The 19,358-nt window shown below is 47.2% G+C and overlaps 1 protein-coding gene and 1 long non-coding RNA gene across 2 annotated transcripts; one reads left to right on the top strand and one right to left on the bottom strand.

The window, feature by feature from the left end:
* Window positions 1–9,568: 9,568 nt before the first annotated feature.
* On the bottom strand, window positions 9,569–18,424 carry Nrn1 (neuritin 1). Its single transcript, XM_034510960.2, has 3 exons — window positions 18,167–18,424; window positions 14,014–14,158; window positions 9,569–10,794 (listed from the first exon to the last, which is right to left on the bottom strand). Exons 1-3 carry the CDS (start codon window positions 18,219–18,221, stop codon window positions 10,566–10,568), a joined length of 429 nt encoding a protein of 142 aa, XP_034366851.1. The 5' UTR covers window positions 18,222–18,424; the 3' UTR covers window positions 9,569–10,565.
* LOC117714262 (uncharacterized) lies at window positions 10,791–15,821 on the top strand. Its single transcript, XR_004607489.2, has 5 exons — window positions 10,791–11,558; window positions 12,411–12,496; window positions 13,133–13,302; window positions 14,049–14,153; window positions 15,497–15,821. It is a non-coding gene; the product is annotated as an uncharacterized LOC117714262 (long non-coding RNA).
* Window positions 18,425–19,358: the final 934 nt, after the last annotated feature.

Below are 19,358 nucleotides of genomic sequence, written 5' to 3'. Positions count from 1 at the left end.
CACTCTCCTATTAGCTGTCTTCCTCCCATCCTTTGGATGGTGGACTATAAGGGAGGTTAAAGAACCCTTATTAAAGTAGGTTTTGAAAAATATAAGCTTACAGGCCATGAACTAGGCAAAATATTGTCAAGGCAAACCAGATTGGCTTATTATGCAAGGTTCATGACAAGTTACTGGAAGTATATTAGTGGATTACTTTAAAATAATGAGCATTATTTCACAAATCATATGGAAATCAACCTTTTACCATATTCCCATAGCTGCATAACTCTTTGTTCTCACACCAGTATTCTGTGTTTCAGGTTTCCCTCCCAAGAGAAAGAAGTTGAGAAAGAAGCACTCCACTGGCTTGTTCAGTGCAACCCAGCATTTCCACTAAAACAAGTCAAAGGTGTTCACTCTCCCCACACCTGTTCAATATAGTACTTAAAGCCTTCACTGGAGCAGAAAGACAACTGAAAGCGATCAAGGAGCTACAAATAGAAAAGAAAGAAGTGAAAGCATCTTTATTCGCATACAATATAATTTCATAAGTAAAAGACCATAAATACTCCACCAGGAAACTTATACAGATGATAAATACTTTCAGCAAAGTAGCAGAATGCACATTTAATTCATGAAAAATTAGCAGCCTTCCTATATACAAGTGATAAATACATGGAGAACGAAAACTACCACTCTTCACAGTAGCCTTAAAAAATTATCTTGGAATAACTCTAACCAAGCCAGTGAAAGACCTGGACTGACTTGTTTGCCCTTCTGCATCTCCATCAACATCCTAAGCAAGGAAGCCAGAATCATCCACTTTAGGATGGCATGTGTAAGAAACAGTAGCTCAGATACACTGTTCTCTATGGGCTTTCATTGTTGTCCTAGCATATAGCCACACCCCAGGTTCTCCCCAGCACTGGCTATTATCTTGAATGTATGCTTGGGTTAGAGAGGACATTTATAGACTTAAAGGTTCATTCAGAGCCTCAAAAGAAAATGTCCTAGATACTTGAACAACTATGACATTTCTAGAATGAATGCGTTGAGCTACAGTAGACTCAGCACTGGAAAGGCTCAGTCAAAGGTTGTCCTGTAGTATCTCAGGGGCTAAGTGTCTACAGGATCAGTTTCCATGACTTTCTACATTGATAATACCTTTTAATCTTTACTGTGCAGGTGTAACAAGTGCTTAGCAGCACCCACATTCCAGGCAAGATGAGAAAAGACAAAGAAGCAGAATAGCATAGTGGTTAAACACACAGTCCTTAGATCTGTTGGGACCCTGACTCTACCACTCAGCATATGTATGACTTGACTTCTTTAGTCTGAGGTTGCTTACCAGTAGAGAGCACCACAGCTGGACCACAGCTGAACTAACTCCATTGAAAGGCTGTGGGAGGCACATGCGTCAACAGGTGAAAAAGAGATTGCTGTCCTCCATTCTCTCTGTAAGAGAATTCCTATTAGGAATTCTCTTTAAAATTTTACAGCTTTGCTGTTGATGATCTTTGGAATGAGATGTGCCTCTGTGTGTTCCGTCTTTTGTTGATCTGTGAGATAGATGTTAGAGGCCACTCACAATAGGATCACATGGATCGGCTGTTTCTTTTCTTCAGCACAGATTTGTCAGATATGTGCATATTTATTTCCCTTATCTCTATTATTGTTCCAGATGATGAACTGGCTCTATTAGCTCTCAAGAGTCTCATTTCCCCTATGCATATCTTTTCTTTATTGGGAGGAAACAAAGTATGCAAACTATATTTCCCAGAGTCCTTTGCCTACTTCTTCCTGACAGTTTTAGCCAATGAGAAGATTTTCAGGGGATTAGAAAGTGAGAATAGCTTTCTCCCTCTGAGAAAGACACCTCTTGGGGTGTCTCTAACTCTGCAGCAGCAGCTAAATGTGACAATTAATCATGGGTGAAAGCAATGTCACCTTTCTCATTCACTCTCACATCCACATCCTGCTATGGTTTCCTATTAGGGTAACATTGATTTCTTTGTAATCTTTAACTAATCATTTGTATGGATTTATTTGTATTAAAAATATTTAGGCTGGTTTTCCCCTCTATGGATGTTTAACAATACAGTCCCATACGACTTTATGGCTGGTAGAAACCATTCTTTAATAAATTTAGATGGTCGTCGATGTATTTTGGACTTACAGACACATGCAAACATATATAGACAAATGAACAAATGTTGAAGAATAAAATGAAGGGATGTCTCAGGTATAGTTTATTGATCTAATGCTGAATATATTGCTCTACATCTAATTCTCAAGCTTGTTTAAACAAAAAAAAAAAAACATTTATTATTTATCAATGTTTCTCTGGGTAAAGAATTTGAAAGCAACTTGACTGGGTAGCTTGGCACAGGTATCCATAAAGTAGAAGTCATGTGTCTGGCAAGCCAGTGCTGGCTGCTGGCAGAAGGCCTCAGCTCCTTTCTCTGTGGATTTCTTCCAAGAGTTCCTTAAGTGTTCTCATGGCAAGATAATTGGCTTACCTCTAAAGAAAGCAACCTATGTTATTGATAGGGAAGATGAAACATCTTTTGTGACCTTGTCTTGGACGCCACTCGTTGTAGCTTCAGTTCTGTTCTACTGGGTTGGTCACATATGCATAACGAATACAGCTCTGATACACATTGAAAAATAGCTACCTTAGGCAAAGGAGACGATGTCAGCTCAAAGAGGGCCAGGGAATTATGTGGCTGCAGTGCATGCAGAGAGCTGTGCTGAGGCTGGTGAGATGAGATAGGACTAGATCCTGGTGAGTCCTGAGCTCTATGCAGGGAGTAGAAAGCACTCAGCAATGATTTAGCCAAGGGAAGAAAGAGAAGATGTTTGAGGAGAGAGACAGCATCATCATATGCATGCAAAAAGAAGGGGATGAATGGAAGAGGCACTAGTTCAAACTAAGTAGATCTGGTTGGAGAAATTATGACTATTTAAAATTTTTTTAGATGTCCAGTTTTCAATCTTGTATTATGTGTGTGTGTGTGTGTGTGTGTGTGTGTGTGTGTGTGTTTGCTTTTGGTAACAATTTTTAAATAAAATACATGAAGTTGTTTTTAAAGGATAAGACACAAATGTGGCAGAGAAAAGGCTAATAAAAGTAGTGTCTATAGAACTTGGTTCTGGAGGCCAAAGGGGATGAGTGAGGAGTGCTGTCATTTGACCGTGGCTTGTGGCAACCAAAACTCCTGATGCATTATTTTATATTATGAAATAGGATGTGGGGCCATTATGAGATATTTAGGGATATGTATCCTTAATAGACTCATGGATTGATATGTCTTGGGAGAGGGTCTGGCTTTACAACTCCAGTGTGATCCCTGTCTCATGCTATATGATATGCTGTGCCACCTTGAGACTCTACCAGCAAGAAGTCCATCCCCAGATGTAGGGTCGTGATGCTGGACCAGAACAGCTATCAGTATACAAATCCTAATTTTCTTATAGGCAAGAAATGTCTCTCACTTTCAGATATCCTACAATGCATAGCACCATACCTGCCACAGATGTTTGTTGAGTAAATCATCTCCCCTTACATCTCACATAGATGTAGTCAGTCACACATGCTACTCTTTTTCTTCATCTATTATGTAGACACACACACACTTCTTCCAAGAGTTGTGCTCTACTATTCATCTGTATCTCTGAACCTAATTCTTCCTGTATTACTTGCTGTATACCTTCTGTGGCTGCTGCTCTTGGGACACGATAGGGAACAAGACGAGCAGCGTTATGCGTTGGGTCCTAAGTTATCCCAAAAGACCACATGCTTAAAGTTTTGGTTGGCAACTTTGGAAAATGATGGAACCATGAAGAGGTGGGGCATAGTTGGGGAAAATTAGGTCACCATAACCAGGCCATTGAAATGAGACCTCACCCTCTTTCTTTCTTTCCTTTGTTCTCCTGATCCATGATGTAGGGAGACTTCCATGCCATGTTCTCTTGCCATGATGCACTGAACTCTCACGGGCCCAAAATGATGGGACAAGTGGCCATGGGCTGAAGCTTCTGTAACAAGAACTTTCTCTTCTTTTCAGTTGTTTTTTTTTTTTTCCCTAGGGGTGTTTTGTGACAGAAAGAAGACTAGTATAGATATGAAAGAAAGAACACATGGAGGATGGAACTCAAAACAGGGATCACAGTCTACCAGATGGGAGATGAGGTACAAAAGTGAAACAGAGTCAAGGAGAACACTGTACATCTGCATGTATGTGCATATATGAGCCTATGTGCTTTTGAGTGTTCTGGAAAAATGTTTAAAGTAAAGAATATATGATTGCACTGTGTGAGTCTATACACGTACATTTTAGACTCGAATTTATAGTATGATCTGAAGATAAGTATTTTGGCCAAGAATAAGCCATTGGTTTTCTGCTATAGTGCCCAGGGGCCGTTCAGAAATAGAACAAGAAGCTGAAGCAGTGCAGTGCTCTCAGCTCTGTTCAGAAGAGTGAAAAATAACCTAATATGGCAGAAGCTTTGCAAAGACTGCAGTGTAAAATGTGGAAGAGTTGTGTGACACAGACCTGCCTACCAGTTCATTAGGTGGATATAAACCTTGAAGAGACCGGATTGGCACCTAGTTCCAAGACTTCACCCTCCACACTGGTTGATGGATGAACCTCTAGTATACACTTCCAAGTGGCCTAGCTTGAAGAATTTGTGTTTGGAGAAAGCTAAATGAGCCATTTGGTTTGAGATTTCTCTCTGTACTTAAAGGAGATCACAACTCTCTATACATCAGGTGATGGCCAGATGCGCTGACCAAAGGACCATAAGGGTCCCTCAGCTACTTTTCACAGCCACTTACCTAAGCTTGGTGACCCTTCAAGGACATGGAGAGACATAGCAGGCTGGGTCTGAGGTATCCATGGAGGTCTTCAGTGAATCTGGAGTTAATGGCCCCTGTCTGCCACCCTTTCCCAGAGTCATCTAGAATCAGTTACTGTATGTTTCTCTTTGTCCTGTTTACTGGGTCAGGACTATTTTAACAGCTTTCCCTTGATGCAGAGATTAGTAACAACTGTCTAAATGTGCTTCCCCCCCCCCCCCCCGTAGTTATTTCTTCTTAGAATGCCCATAGCAAGCAATCCACTCCAGATATTCTGTTAGAGGTGGAGCCTGCTTCCTTATGTCTTCTGGGTAAAGTACAGAGTTGGAAATACTACTGCCAGGCAAATCAGTCCAAATTACATGAGTTTTTTTTTTTTCCAGGTGATGAGTATGTGGCCTTATCAAGAGAAAAAGAACCTGGTGGTATCTTTTAAGGACTCATAGACCCTAATGATGAACTTTCTTGTCTGGGCAAAGTCATGTGGATGATGGAGCCAAAGAACCTCGTAGCACATTCATTGAGGTACTGGAAGAAAGGGAGAGGAACAGGAGGCTCTAGCAACTGGAAGGGGTAGAAAAGGAGACCAACAGTCTCTATGCTGAGGTAACACAGCCATTTGATTACTGTCCTAAAGAAACATATTCTCTGATGTCCTTTCTGATGTCCTTTCAGGCTGCCACCTGAACTGCCACAGAAATGAATCAGCCACCTCCTGCAAACATACTTGTGGATGAAGGGTAGCCCTGAGAAAAATCTCTAGCATCCTTACATTTTGAAGGGCCTGGATTTTCTGGGTAAGAGGTACCTTCTCAGCTAAATCAGTAATTCAGTTTATGACTGTAGCACGTTCTGTTCCCAGCTTTAACCAAATACACAGATGTGATAAATTAAACACCTGTTACCCGATCCGAAGTCTTGTAGGTTGGAAGTCTGATGTGTGCAGAAGTTTCCTGGGCTGAACTCACCAGGCCACATTTTCTTTCTTTCCTGGAAGCCATCTCAACTTTCTTGACCAATAGATTCTCTCCTCCAATTTCAAAGCCTGAAACTACCGAAGAAATGCAATCTTTTGGCCTAATAACTGACATGTGTAAAAAGTGCTTGGTGATCATAGATTTTAATTTTTTAAAGTTAGGCAAGTAAAAGGGGAGGGGTGGGGGAGAGCTGAGTAGGAGTGAGATTTTTTTTCTGTAAATGAGCACCCCCCTCCTCTGGTTCAGTCCTCCTGGTTGCTAGCTTGGGTAAACCTGTAGCTAGAGAGCTTAAAACTGTAGGACACAGAGTGAAAAACAGTCCCCTCCAAATTAAAAGGCAGAATGAGGTTGGCCAGGGAGGTTACTTTGAAGAATTTTGAGGGTCCTATCAGATGAAGCCTAAATCAAACAGGAAGAAATTAAACTAAGAACTAGCATTGTGGACAGGTTGCATTCAGCAGGTATGATCTCAACACACGTGTACACGCACACACACAGGCAACGCGCGCGCGCACACACACACACACACACACACACACACACACCCCTCACTAGCACCACTTCGCTTAGGTTGTTTGCTTTGGGAAGCGACCGGATCTGGATTGGATATGGCATTACAAATTGCCCCACATCTGGGCCTAGGAACTTGAAGAGGCTTTGGATGCAGGAAAGGGGGCGAATTGAGGCTCATTTTTTGAGCCCCTGCAGGTGGTGAATTCATTGATCCCTCCCTTCTACTCTGGCTGCCACAGCAGTAGACCCTGAACTCCCCCTGGTAGGTGTTAGGGAGCAAGTGGAAGTGAGGCCCTTGATCTTTCCCTAGAGGGCCCTCAACTGCCTACTGTTTCAGAAACCACCTTCCACCCACAGCCCTGGACCAGACTGGGAGGAAATGACCAGAGTAGGGAGCCTGGCTTAGGGTACAGTGGGTGTGAACTGCGGGGGATCTTGGAGGACCTTCCCGGAAGCCTCTGCAGGGATTTGAGAGTCCTTCGTGAGAGGGGAAATGCTTCACCTGGTTTCCAGGAGTCCTGAGTCCAGAATTGTAGGTTCCGCTGTGATGGGCGCTCCCACAGCAGTAGGCTCCTAAGCTATGAAAATTTTAATCGCCATGAATGAAAAGCTATGTGGATTAGCTGGAAGAAAGTCTGTGGAGGTACTTGTAACATTTGTTTCAAGGAGAGGGTCCTGAGTGAAAGCGAAGGATTTCACCCTGGGGGCCTCCTTTTCTCTGAGGTGGGCTTTACCTCTCCTGTTCTATCTAATCCCCCCACCCCAGCGCCCACTTTACTTATTTCACAAATCACACCACACACACACACACACACACACACACACACACACACACACACACACACCGCCTCCTTTCTGCTCCCTCCACTTTCTGGATCTGTCTTCCCCATTTTCCACCCTGGTGTCTTTCTCAAGCCTTCCCCCTTCCATTTCGTTCTCTCTTTCACCACCTGACTGAGGCTAGGACTTCTGAAGTGTTCTTTTTCACATTTTCATCTGCAGTTGATGTTAGCGTATTTTGAATCTATTTTGGCGTGAAGTAAGTCCTCTCAGAAGGCTGAAGCCAGTGCCAGTAGACCGTGTGGAGAGCCAACCAGGATGCTCCAAGGTCAGGCAGGGAGGAGGTAGGTGTGTTGAACTTGGTGCCCACTCTGTCCACTTTACCACAGCCTTAGGATACACACACCTATATATCCTAAGGCTGTGGAACTGGCAACGCGGACTTCTGCGTTGCCACTTAAAAACAGTAACACCACAACCAACATATGGAGATGTCATCATGATTAAACAGCTCATGATAGCTGGAGCCGGCGCGATAATAATCTAAACGATTACAAACAAAAGAAACCTGTCGGTAAGGGGCCAGATCCGAAAGACTGGCTTTCGAAGACTCGAAGACTCGCCTTTAGTTCCTGGAGATCTCTCCTAGTGCAAGTGAGCCAGCGTGTGGTCCCTTTGACCAGGTAAGGTAGCTTCAAATAGTAAGCCTGTCCTCCGAGGGAACTCCTTGGAGTAACAGCGGGAGAGGCAACAGTGCTGGGGGAGTCTTGCATCCAAAGGAGTTCCACCGGAGAGCAGTTGGAACCTCGCTCTGAGCTAGGGGTTCCAGAGAAGAAACCCTGTTTGTGAACAAATCAGCTCGCGCCATCCCGCCCCCTGGTCCCTTCTGTCTCCTCCCACAGCGTCGCCTACTTGGGTCTTCTAGGAGGTGGATCTAGTGGGAAGCTCGCTGCCGGGAGGGGTGGGGTGGGGACTGAGAGGGGAGGAGCAGCTCCAGTCTGTCTTTCCTCCAAAGCCCGTAATGAACACGGTGCAGGCTTCATTTCCAAAAGCTAGGAGCTTGTAGGTACAGGATCGTCTCTAATTCGCAAAATATTACAGAAAAAAAACAACAACAACAACAAAAAACAGAATTGGAAGAGACCCCTTTTTTCTCCTTGCTTGTACACTCACCCCATTGAAAAGACTGATATATCTGAGACAAGCTTAGATGTTTTCATTTTTTTTTATGCTACCCATTGTGCTTTGGTTGGTCATCTGTATACTTAGACTTCTTGAAAATACCATCGGAATTAAATGAACAAACCCCAAGGTTTTCCAAAATAATGAGCGACCCGGAGTGGGCGAGCACCCCTGCCCTGGCAGCAAGATCTCCTTTGGTTTGGGCTGAGATCCAGCTCCTGCGTAGAGGAGGGGTTGGGGGCGGGTAGCGGGTGGAACAGTTCCCTAGAGTGGCCCCGCGCGGCGCGTGCGTGAACCAGAGCCCGTAATGTATGCTGCCATTAAGAATCCATGCAGCTTCCAGCGCTTGGGGCGCAAGGACGCATGTGTTGCTGGAATTCAATCCGTGGGGGGAATGCAGATTGGGCTGCGACCCACTGGGTTTGATTTATGAACGGTTACACTAGCGATTGTTTACACATTGCATTTCAGAGTCCTGGCACACCCTCCCCGCCGCGGGCGGCGGGCTGCTGGGTGTGGGAGCCTGCTTCAGCGCCGGGATCAGCCTTTATCCTTCTTCTGCCCCTCCACGTACCCTGGGGAGCACCCACAAACTCCCTCCCAACCCTACCTTCAGTAAAATCAGATTTTGATTTCAATGAACCCAAGAGCTCATGTGTAGTTCTCCGTCCCCCACACCGTGATGCAGACCCAGGCAGGACCTGGGTCTCGACTGCGGCTATTTACTTATTTGTAAGGCCATGCGGAGCCTATAAATAGGAAAGGTGGGGGCAGCTCGACTGGCAGATCAATAGGGCCCGTCTCCTCGCCATTTCAGTTGTGCTGTCTTATTAATTATGAAAGGATTCGCCTGATCCTCGCCTCTCTGTCCCTCTGCGGAGCCCTTAATGGCGGTTCTTTTGCATGCTGCCTCTAGTCACCACAGAGGAAGCTGCGTGTGGCTCTCAGGGCCCAGCCCGCAGGAACCGTGGTTAGGGCTCAGGCCCACCTGGGGCCCCAGGCAGCTGGCTGACCACCGGCATTGCATCTGTGAGTGCAAGATAGGTCCTCCAGTGTACATAGTAAAGGCCTTACTCTTAATTTGAAAACGTCTTTCCCCCTTTTCCCTCAAGTAGAAGCGGGATCTGGGAGACGTGGCCAAGTGTCCTAACCAATTAGGGTCCCCATGAAGTCAGCGGGTCATCCAGACAGTTGGTGAGCAGGTGAATTTATCACCTGACACCGTGCATTCCCCAAGACTTCGGGAATCTCAGCGGAGGAAACAAAACCACACTCCATTTCAAACAATAACTTTTATTTTATACTTCTCTATACTTTGTAGCAAATTTTTGCTGAATTTAATTTATAATAAACTTTTTAAATTACATCTCTCTCTTTTTTTAAAATCAAGGCTCTTTTATGTCAAAATCTTTTTTTTAATTCTATTTTAGATTTAACATTGATTACCCCCTTGTGATCTATATCGTTGGATATTCAGGTATTACTGTATGTGTAACAGCTAAAACAAGAGAGAGGAGGGAACATAAAGGCAGTGGACCTGAAGGAGGCATCGACAATAGCAGGTGAAACCGGCCCCTCGTGACCAATAGCAGCATCTCTTCTGACAACCTGTCCCACTATACCCAACCTCTTTCTCTCTCCCTCTCTTCTCCTTAAAAGATGCAAAGCCCACACTCCTGTGTTTTCGCTTTTCTGGAGGAGAAATGTGCTGTGGAAATGATCAAAACAAGGTACTGTGGAAGAAAGACGTGAGCGTGATTATTCACCAGATGCTTCCCACGCGGACACCACTCCTGAACTCATTCCCCTGGCCTTCTCCTCTCCTCGCTTTCCCGTTGGGAGGAGCCCATCATTTTTCATGTTATCAACATGATTAATATAGTAGGTGGCCCAGGGCCATTCCTGAGATTCTTTTGCCAAAAAAAAAAAAAATAAATAAATAAATTAAAAAAAATTAAAAATGGGGTGAGTTTGCCGTTTTCTTATTTTTGTGTGAAGGGACTAAAGGTGAGGTCCGATTTCGGCTGTGCTTGCTTGCTCACTGATCGGTAACATTTGGCAAATTAAAACACAAGGAATCAAACAAAATTAAAAAAAAAAAAAAAAAAAAAGAGAGAGAAACAGGATTTCCCACAATCCCATATGAGTGTTTTCAACATCACAGAGAATCACAACGTCCTCAGAGAACGAATGGCTCTTCCTCTCGATTTCCGGGAGCATGGAGTGAGTGTGGGTGGGTGAGCGGAGGGGGGGTGGACCTGGTCCCGCGCTCAGAAGGAAAGCCAGGTCGCTAAAGCTGCCGAGAGAGACACCAGGAGCACAGAAAGCGCCGGGAGCAGGGACCCCGCCGCCCCGTTGCCGCTGCCGCAGAGTTCGAATAAGCTGCCTTGGATGTTGAGGTTTTTCGAATCTTTTCTCAGTTTATCCCACATATCTTTCGCCCCTTCCTGGCAATCCGTAAGAGCTGTGACCGTGCAGCTGTGGAAATCCTCCCAGTATCTGGCGAGGAACAGAACAAAACAGTAGGATCACTTTAGGCGCGGGAGGACTCTAGGTCTCTGCTCTGGGTGACTGTGACCTCTCTAACCTTCCTGGGTGTCTTCTCCCCACTCGCCCCCCACCCCGCCCCCGGGTTCCCAGAGATCTGTTCTGAACTGAGTAACGTCCTGCCTGATCTTTGGCCCATCCCAGAATCCCGGTCCCAGGGTGTGCGAGCCTCTCTTTCCTCCCGCGCCCCTGTCTGATTTTTTAGTCGGGTGCCAAGAGGGGACCTGACAGCCAGGAGCGGGGTCGCACCCGCTGCGTGGCGCTGGCACCATGGCCTGCGCCAACAGATTGTTCACCCTCCTCCGGGAAAGCTAAGAAAACAGCACTAAGCCTTGCAAGCTGCGGCCCATTAATGCCTCTTAGCTCGCAAGATGGGCGACTTGCTCCGAGCCAGGCCCTCCCCCTCCTGGCTTCTGAGATTCTCCTCCCCCTCGCCCCTTCTGTTTCCCTCCTCTGTGCACCGCGGTCCTCTCGCCTTCGCCCTGCTCTCTCCCTCCTCCCAGCCCCCACACCTTCCTTTTGTTTCCAGTTTCTCTTCACCCTCCCCGCCCCCGGTTTTTTCCCCCTACCCTCTGTTTCCCCCTCTTCCTTTCCTTTCCGCGTTTCCCCCACTTGCTTCGGGTCGTCCGAGGCCATCCTGCCTTTCAACAGTCCCAGTGCTCCATAGGCGTCGGGAGCCCCCGCCTGCTCCTCTCTCCTCTCCGTTTCCCTGGTCGGTGAGTGTTAAGTGCCTGGGCACCTTGAGCGGCCTCTTGAGCCTCTCGCAAACCCCAGTGCTCCGGTCTGCGAGCTGGATGCTCTCTCTAACTTCCTCTCTAGCCTTCTTCAGAGGGTTGAAACCCCAGGAGCTTCGCTCCTACCTCCTCCAGGTTGTGGCACCCACTTCTCTGGAGTGGGCAAGTTCCTATGCAGTTCCCCCTGGGCCAGGGCTTGCGATTCCCTACCCCTGGTAAGTTCCCGAACCAACTTAAGTAATTCAGCTTCCCTGCATCCCCCCCCCGCCCCGCACACCCCCATGCACACCCCCCTCCGCTCAGATTCAGCCCCGCCCCCACAACCTTCATCCAACCTTTTCTTTTTTTTCCTTCCTTTCTTTTTTTCTTATTGTCCCCCTTTCTTCTGGAAACCCAAAATAGATTCCGAAACTAAATATAATCCCAAGGCGTGATCGATTCCTAAGGTGCTGTCTCCTTTCGGAGCTGGGTCGATCTGCGTCTGGTAACTCAGGTCTGGTTTCCATTTCGCCCCGACCCTGAGCTACGGATTAGCAGCCACTCTGAGCAGTGTGGGTGGCTTTTTTTGTTCCTTTGTTTGTTTTGTTCTGTTTTTGTTGTTTCTCGGCCTTTTTTGTTGTTGTTGTTCATGTCAGAACTGTAAGCTTGTTGAAGGCAAGCTTAGCCTTTGCTTCTGCTCCAAACCTGGCTTCTGGAAAAGAGTTAGTTGCCGTTCCTGCTGGAACTTGGGCTGCCTTCCAGTGACTTTCTCCATTCTCTGAGTTATTAGGGATGGGGGACCTGGGCACAGGACTTTCCATTTGGACAATTTATAACAAATACCAACATTTACAGACCCTGCAAGTCCCAAGGGACATCTCCTCTGCAGAACTCCAAAGTATATCGCACCTGGGAAGCCAAGGACACACAGACTCCTTTCTGTAGGTAGCCCAGATAGGAACAGAGCACTTCTGAAATGGGGGGTATGAAGAGGAAGCATCCTCCCTGGGCTTGGAAGGGCGGACTTCACCCACTTCCTGAGCACCTATTAACTCAGTGGGGTCTGGATCAAGCTGCCTGCAACTCCAGGGACCCTAACCTTCTCCTGTCTGATTTCCAGGACCTTAGTCTTGCTATAAATAAATAAATAAATAAATAAATAAATAAATTGCTGGGAATATCCCACGTTTTAGCAAAAGCTGGAGGTTCTGAGGTTATGAAAACCTGTCCTGCCTTTCGGGTTCATTCTTATCGGATGTTTGAAATTAAATACTCCCCACAACCCTGTTTTATTATAGCAAAATACCAGCCACTTACTAATTGGAGTTTCTAGTAGGTACTAAGGTGTTTAGGAAAATTTATAGCAAGATGGGCAACCCCCCATCTGATCATAACTCAAATGAATACCCTTCTTCCTTATTTAGGAAGAGAGGAGCCTAACATGCAAAGCATGACAGGGAAAATGGGCAATTCAACCTCTAGGAACAAAGAATCCTTCTTGCTTCGGTTTTATTGCAAGGGCATTTTGTGGGAATGGCTGAATACAGCTGGTTTATTCCCCCCCCCCCCACTCAAAGGGAAAAGAAGATGTATGTTGCAGGAGACGGGAACATTTTTAAGGCCTGCAGCAGCTAGGATGTGGAGGTCCACTGCAGTGGGTGCTCTCCTGAACACCTCGCCTACTGCCAGTTGCAAGCGGTCTAGTCCACTTCTGAGAAAACACCACCCAGCCTGTCTTCTCTCCAGGGTCTGTAGCTGCCTCCTCTCTGCCTGGGGAGATAGTAGATATGGGAAGGGGAGGGGTGGTGGGAGCCAGGAGGTTGGCTACTCACAACCTGGGAATGGGCTAGCAAAGCCTTGGCAAAGCCTGCCAAGCCCCCAAGTCACTGACACAGAATGTGGCTTCAGACTTTCTCTATAAAACAGGAAGACCCTTACTCCCTGCACTCGTGGCATCTGTTTTCATATGTTATGAAGGGGCTTTGCCTTTAAGTAAATCTAGTATGACCCCAACTGTCCTTAAACCAGAATCATCTGTTGAAGAGTACTAGGCAGGCTGCCCACTCACAAGAAGAAAGATTGGAGATTATCTCAAAGGAAAGATTTTTTTGTGGAGCAAGAAGCTGCCAAACTGCCACTCTGCCACTTGCCCCAGGTCCACGCCTTTTGGGTGTAGGACTGTAAGGATGGAAGGTTTAGGCTAGGGGAAGATCCTCTTTCTCAGCTCACCTCGGGCCACAGAGGCCCCTTAGATAGTGTGGACTGGAAACCAGGGAAGTGAGCCTAAGGGCAGCCTTGGCCCAGGAGGCAGAAAGGCACAGATCTGGACCAGCAGAATGCTGAGCAAACTGGAGTGGGGGGTGGGGATGAGGACAGAAGATGAGGGTGGGGAGTGGCATGTACTCTGACCTCAGCAGAGCCAGCAGAAGGGACACCCAGGGTCAGAGTGGACACTTACGTGCACACGGTCTTGATGTTTGTCTTGTCGTCCAGGCCCTGTGGGTAGTTGGCCATGCTGTCGCCCAGCTTGAGCAAACAGTCTGAAAAGCCCTTAAAGACTGCATCGCACTTGCCGGCTGCTCTCACGGCCTGCACCAGGTAAGCTGTGGGGAGGAAGGACATCAGTAAGCATCATGGCCACTCTGCCCCACCGCCGACCCTAAAGCCCCTTGAGGTGGTCTCTTTTATGATCCAGCACTGTGGCCCAGGAATGACCTATTTGCATTCAGTCCACCTCTGGTGCAGATGGAGGGATCCGAGCGTGGGTGGGTGAAGAGGGATAGCAGGGAGGTGAGTCCATTTATGTTCTCCAGCCCGCTCCCAACTGCGTTCTATTTCTTTTTCTGTTTTCCTCGCCCCCTCTTCTCACCTCCCTCATCTCCTTTATTACTCTTTTTTTTTCCTCACTCCCTCCTTGTCTCTCAACACTTCCTCCAGCAAAACCCTGTCACGTCTCGCGGTGCAATCTTCCATTTTTGTGGTGACAGAGGAGGTCTGAGAAACAGTGTGCTGGGGGGACGAAAACAGGCGGGGTGGGGGGAGGGAGGCCGGGGTTACAGCAGAAGTAAGAGCCACACCCCCAGAATAGCCATCGGGTGTCCAGATCTTTGCCAGGCGCTCAAGAAATAATTGTTGAATGAATGAATAAATGAATGAATGAATGAATGGTTTTTGGAAGACAACGGCTAAGGGAACAGGATATTATTATTATTATTATTATTATTATTATTATTATTATTATTCTATACTGATTGGAGTGGAGTCTCTTGTTTGTGAAACTCTTATGTGAATACTTCCTCTACACCTCTGAAGAAGGACAATAAATGTCCAGGGACCTAGCTGGGGTGAGGATTGGTCTCAGTAGCCGTGTGTGTGTGTGTGTGTGTGTGTGTGTGTGTGTGTGTGTGTGTGTGTGTATGTGTGTGTGTGTGTGTGTGTCTGCGCGTGCGCGCATCCTGTTTTCTCTTTGCTTCTCTGCATCTCTCACCTTTGCACACTCCCTTTATATCTCTGGAAACAGCTAGATCATACCTCTCCTCTCAAGGCTGCAGCCATGCTACTAGGGGCCCAGTAAGATGCGGCCTAGGGCTCTGGCTCCGACGCGGGTGGGGTGGGGGTTGGAATAGGTAGAAGCTGCGGCAGAGCCAGTGGGGAGAGAAGAAAGAATTTCAGGCCACACTGAGGTCCTAGCTCCTATCCTCAAGCCAACCAAACTCGGAGGCGGTGAATTTAAGAGCTGCTATGTTCCGGGCAGGCCAGCGTAGCTCAAACCCCATTTCTTCCCATCTAGTGGCTCACAAACACCCAGGGTGCCGGGAGGGCTAGAGACAGGCGCAGATCTCCGCTGTAAGGGCGAGGAAGGGGAAAGGGTGAATTCTAGAATGGAAATGGGCAGTGGGCTCTAGGGGGTCCGAGCGCAGGCCTCTTCTGCCTCTCTCCAGGTGTGAAAACTTCCGGAATAATAGATCACCTAGCACCCTCAGTCTCAGGCAGCTATAGCTACCTGTCCCTGAACATGAAGCTACTGCAGACTCGAGGGAAGGTGACCCAGTCAGCCGCAGCCAGCCGAGAGCTGCGCTTGGCAGATTGCAGCAGGAAGAACTAGGCGGGACTAGTGCTTTCTAATCCGGAACGGGAAGCTCTGCGGAAAGGAACGAGGTTAACTTCCACCTCAGCTGGGGCAAACACACAACCTTCCACAGACCTAGACTCTCCTTCACGCCGATTTTAAAAAACCCTTGGCACTATAATAAAAGCAAAATTTAAACACTGACATTGTGTCTTGTGAATAAATAAATCGTTCTGCTGTAGCTCGGTCAGGATGAAAGAAATTCCATTTAGCTTCCTCTATAATGTATGTCACAAACATGCTTTTGCAAAAAGAAAACATAATGCAATCTAGCCTCTCTGGCCGCTGGCCCTTTCTCACTCATTGCCCCCCCCCCCCCCCCCCCCGTCCAATTTTAAAAGAAGGGTTGGGGCTCTCTGGAGGCGGGAAGCCTTTCTGTTATTTTATTATTTTTTTCCCAGGGGTTGCTGGAGCAGAAACCTGCAGGGCGCATGTGTGTGAGCGTGTGTAAAATACGAATTCGGGAACATTTCTGTGTCTCGAAATTGTGGCTTCTAGGGATCTAGCTTGCACTGGAAAGTCGGAAGCAGCGCGCGGGACAGACGTTGCAGGCACAAGCCTCTGCGCACATCGGTCGAGTTCCCAGTTCCTCAGGACTCCGGTTCCTGTAACCCTCAGGCAGGCAGCCGACCTGTCTCCTCTACATCCCTATCCAGTGCGGTTTCCATTTGCTCATTCATTTCTTGGACCTCTCTCATTCATTCCAAACTTCCTCATTCGTTCTCCATCCTCTACTTCCCCGCCCCTCCCCAACCCCCACGCTTCTTGCCAAATGTCAGTAATTTGGGACAGCTTCTATCCATGAATTAATAAAGACCGAGGCTCTGATGCAAAATAAATAAATAAATAAATAAATAAATAAATAAAAAGGTAGACATTTGGGAACATACACATTTTAATTCAACTATGAAATTTTTGGTCATTTTCAGGCTGAGGTTACTCAAATGCATCTCTCCTGCAATCACTGTTGCATTATTTTTCGATTCTTATCTACCAGGAAAACAGAGTTCCCAAACATCGTCCAAGCGAAGCCCCAACCTTAAAACATTAGCTGTTTCTTAATCTATGAATATTGGCCGTCTAACTGCAAAATGCCACACTCACTTATTTCTAACACTTAAAGAATTTGCTGCCCTTGGGATCCACGTCCTGCGATGATTGCAGCTCTTTGAACTAATGTCAAAGGCACAAAACCACCAGATACAAAGCATTAAGTCATTTCCTAAAATTAAAGGAAAAGCCAACATCCCAGTGCATGCTCCTTGGTTTGCAAAATCCCAGTTTTTGCAAAACAATAAACAAATAAACAACCAAAAATATCCCCCAAAGCAAATTCTCAAGATCATGTCAAATGCATTTGAACCCCGGTGGAAAAAAAAATCAGTTTTAATGTTCTGAGAGTCCTAATTTCTCTACATTTCTTATGAAGAAAAAAATGTTAAATATTCCTTCTCTTGTCCCACACAAATTCCCTGACGCACCCCTGAAATGCTGCAAGGATTTGTCTGTAAAGAATGCTATATCCTGGCGCGGTAACAGCTTTCTCCATCTCCAGAATAACCACTGGAGACTTTCTATTTTTTCCCCTTTTGTCCATTCTATTAATAAGTTGCTTTACTTTCACTTTTCAGTTACATTAATTAATGTTTCCATCCAGAATCAGATAAGCCGATTCACTAGTTCTTAAGAAATTTGCATTTTGGATGGAAAAATATGAACTTTCAAAAAGCTTCCCACCAATGTAGCTGAGACTCGACATTCCTTAACATAAAATGGGGGACTAAATCAACCCATCCATAACCCGCCGCAAACAAAAATAACAAACACACGAAAAAACATATTGCAAACACGTTAAACCACTTTCCAGTATAAAAATAATAGAGACGCTAATCTGTAAAATCACAGTCATTCATGAGCCCGCAAAAGTATATCAGTGCATATCTGGTTGATTTATCCTTCTTGGAGTAGTCTGCGGTGCCCGGAGCAAACGCTGCAGCTAGGATATAGGGGGAGGGGCGGGGGAAGGACAAAGTTCTAAATGCTGCAGTTTGAGGGCAGCCTTAGAATATCTTTGCTTTCTGCATATAAACTTTTCAGCCCTAGCTGCCTAGGCATCTTATTCCTGCCTTCACCTTTCGACCCCTCAAGATAATATCTTGCAGTATAACAAAGGACAAATGCTACGAGCGCTCAGATCCTGTTTTAACCCCAAAGAGGGAGAAAAAAAATGGATGTGCGCTTTGGAGAAAACGGGGAAAGCCCCCTTGGAAAACAGCCCTCCAAACACACTTCCCTGCAGAAGAAGTCTTTCTTTAGGAAAACCCAACCAGGACTCAGAGTCCCCAAAAGCCAATGCCCCGACCCCGGGTGTCTGCAGGGTTTTCTGCAACCGGCGGCGGATGCCGGCCAGCAAGTCCCCTTAGGCGCCTCTGGGGCAGGCAGTCTCCGGCCGCCTACCAAGCCGTACCAGGCGGCCACTTACCTATTTGCACCGCGAGGATCAGTGAAATATATCTGCCGTTCAACTTAAGTCCCATCCTACGTTTAGTCAAACCATTTGCGACCGCAGACCTTTAAATAGTTAGTTTAGAGAACGCGGGGGAAAGCTGAAAAATAGGCATTGCCAACAAGTTCCGGGAGCGACAGAGACTTTATGCACTGGGAAGGCAGAGGGAGGAGAGAAAGAGAGGGAGCGAGGAAGAGACAGAAAGAGAGGAGAGAGTGAGAGGCTTGGGGGGGGAGAGCTGGGAATGGTTCACTCCATTAGGAGGGGGCGGAGGAAGTACAGCCTCACGCCCACGAGCAGGCCTGACGTGGGGGATGACACGGATTGATTTTTTTTTAATATAGACACCTTGGTAGAGAATCACCATTTATAGTCATAAGACTCTGGAATTAATCAGATATCTCCAATTAATGTGCGATCTTAACGAAATCTCGCCTCTCTGGGGTGACCGCTTCTCATCCCGGTGGCCACCCCCCGCCTCCTCGGTCCAGGGGCCCCCAGCCCCGCCCCCTCCCTGCGCAGAATCGGGGCTCCCTCTCCTCTCCCCGCCCGAAGCCGGGGAGTCCTGGCGCGCCCACTCGATTGTTCAACCTGCTCCCTCCTTCACAGGCGCTACAACGAACCCAGAAGCTTCCAACCCTGCAGAGAGGTTTGAGGAGCTTCGGGCCCGGGAGAGAGAAGGGAGAGACGCATTCGAGCCGAATCACCCCTCTCTCGCCCTCAGCGGTGTGCAGACCCCACACTCGCTGACCCTCTTTTTCTCCAGCCCCGCGGCGGAGCTCTAGGAGTAGCCTTGAGCGCGTGAGCACACAACCCGGCCCCCAGCACACGCACACACTCACAAAAGCGCACGCCCGGGAGCGGAGTCGAGCGCCCCCGAGCTCGCCCGCACATTCTGCACTCGAGCGCCCGTACACGCCCAGGCCCCGGGGGTTTGTTCTGCACACACGGGACCCCAGAAATAGACTCCGCGTGCCCTCTTGTGAATGTCACTATTCGCGACGCTCACCCACCCGAGGGGCATCTATATCAGGTGTAGAGACACCTATTTCGGGGTGACGGGGGTTGGAAAGGCAATTGGGCAAGAAACCTAGGCTAAGGCAGTTTTCGGATTCTCGTGATTTACAAACTCTTAGCGCTTTAGGAAATTTCCAAGGCAAGCTCTGGT

The sequence above is a fragment of the Arvicanthis niloticus genome, chromosome 8 (assembly GCF_011762505.2).
Source record: "Arvicanthis niloticus isolate mArvNil1 chromosome 8, mArvNil1.pat.X, whole genome shotgun sequence".
In the NCBI taxonomy this organism is placed as follows: Eukaryota; Metazoa; Chordata; class Mammalia; order Rodentia; family Muridae; genus Arvicanthis; species Arvicanthis niloticus.
Note: the sequence above shows the minus strand (reverse complement) of the source record. Positions and strands in the feature narration are given on the sequence as shown.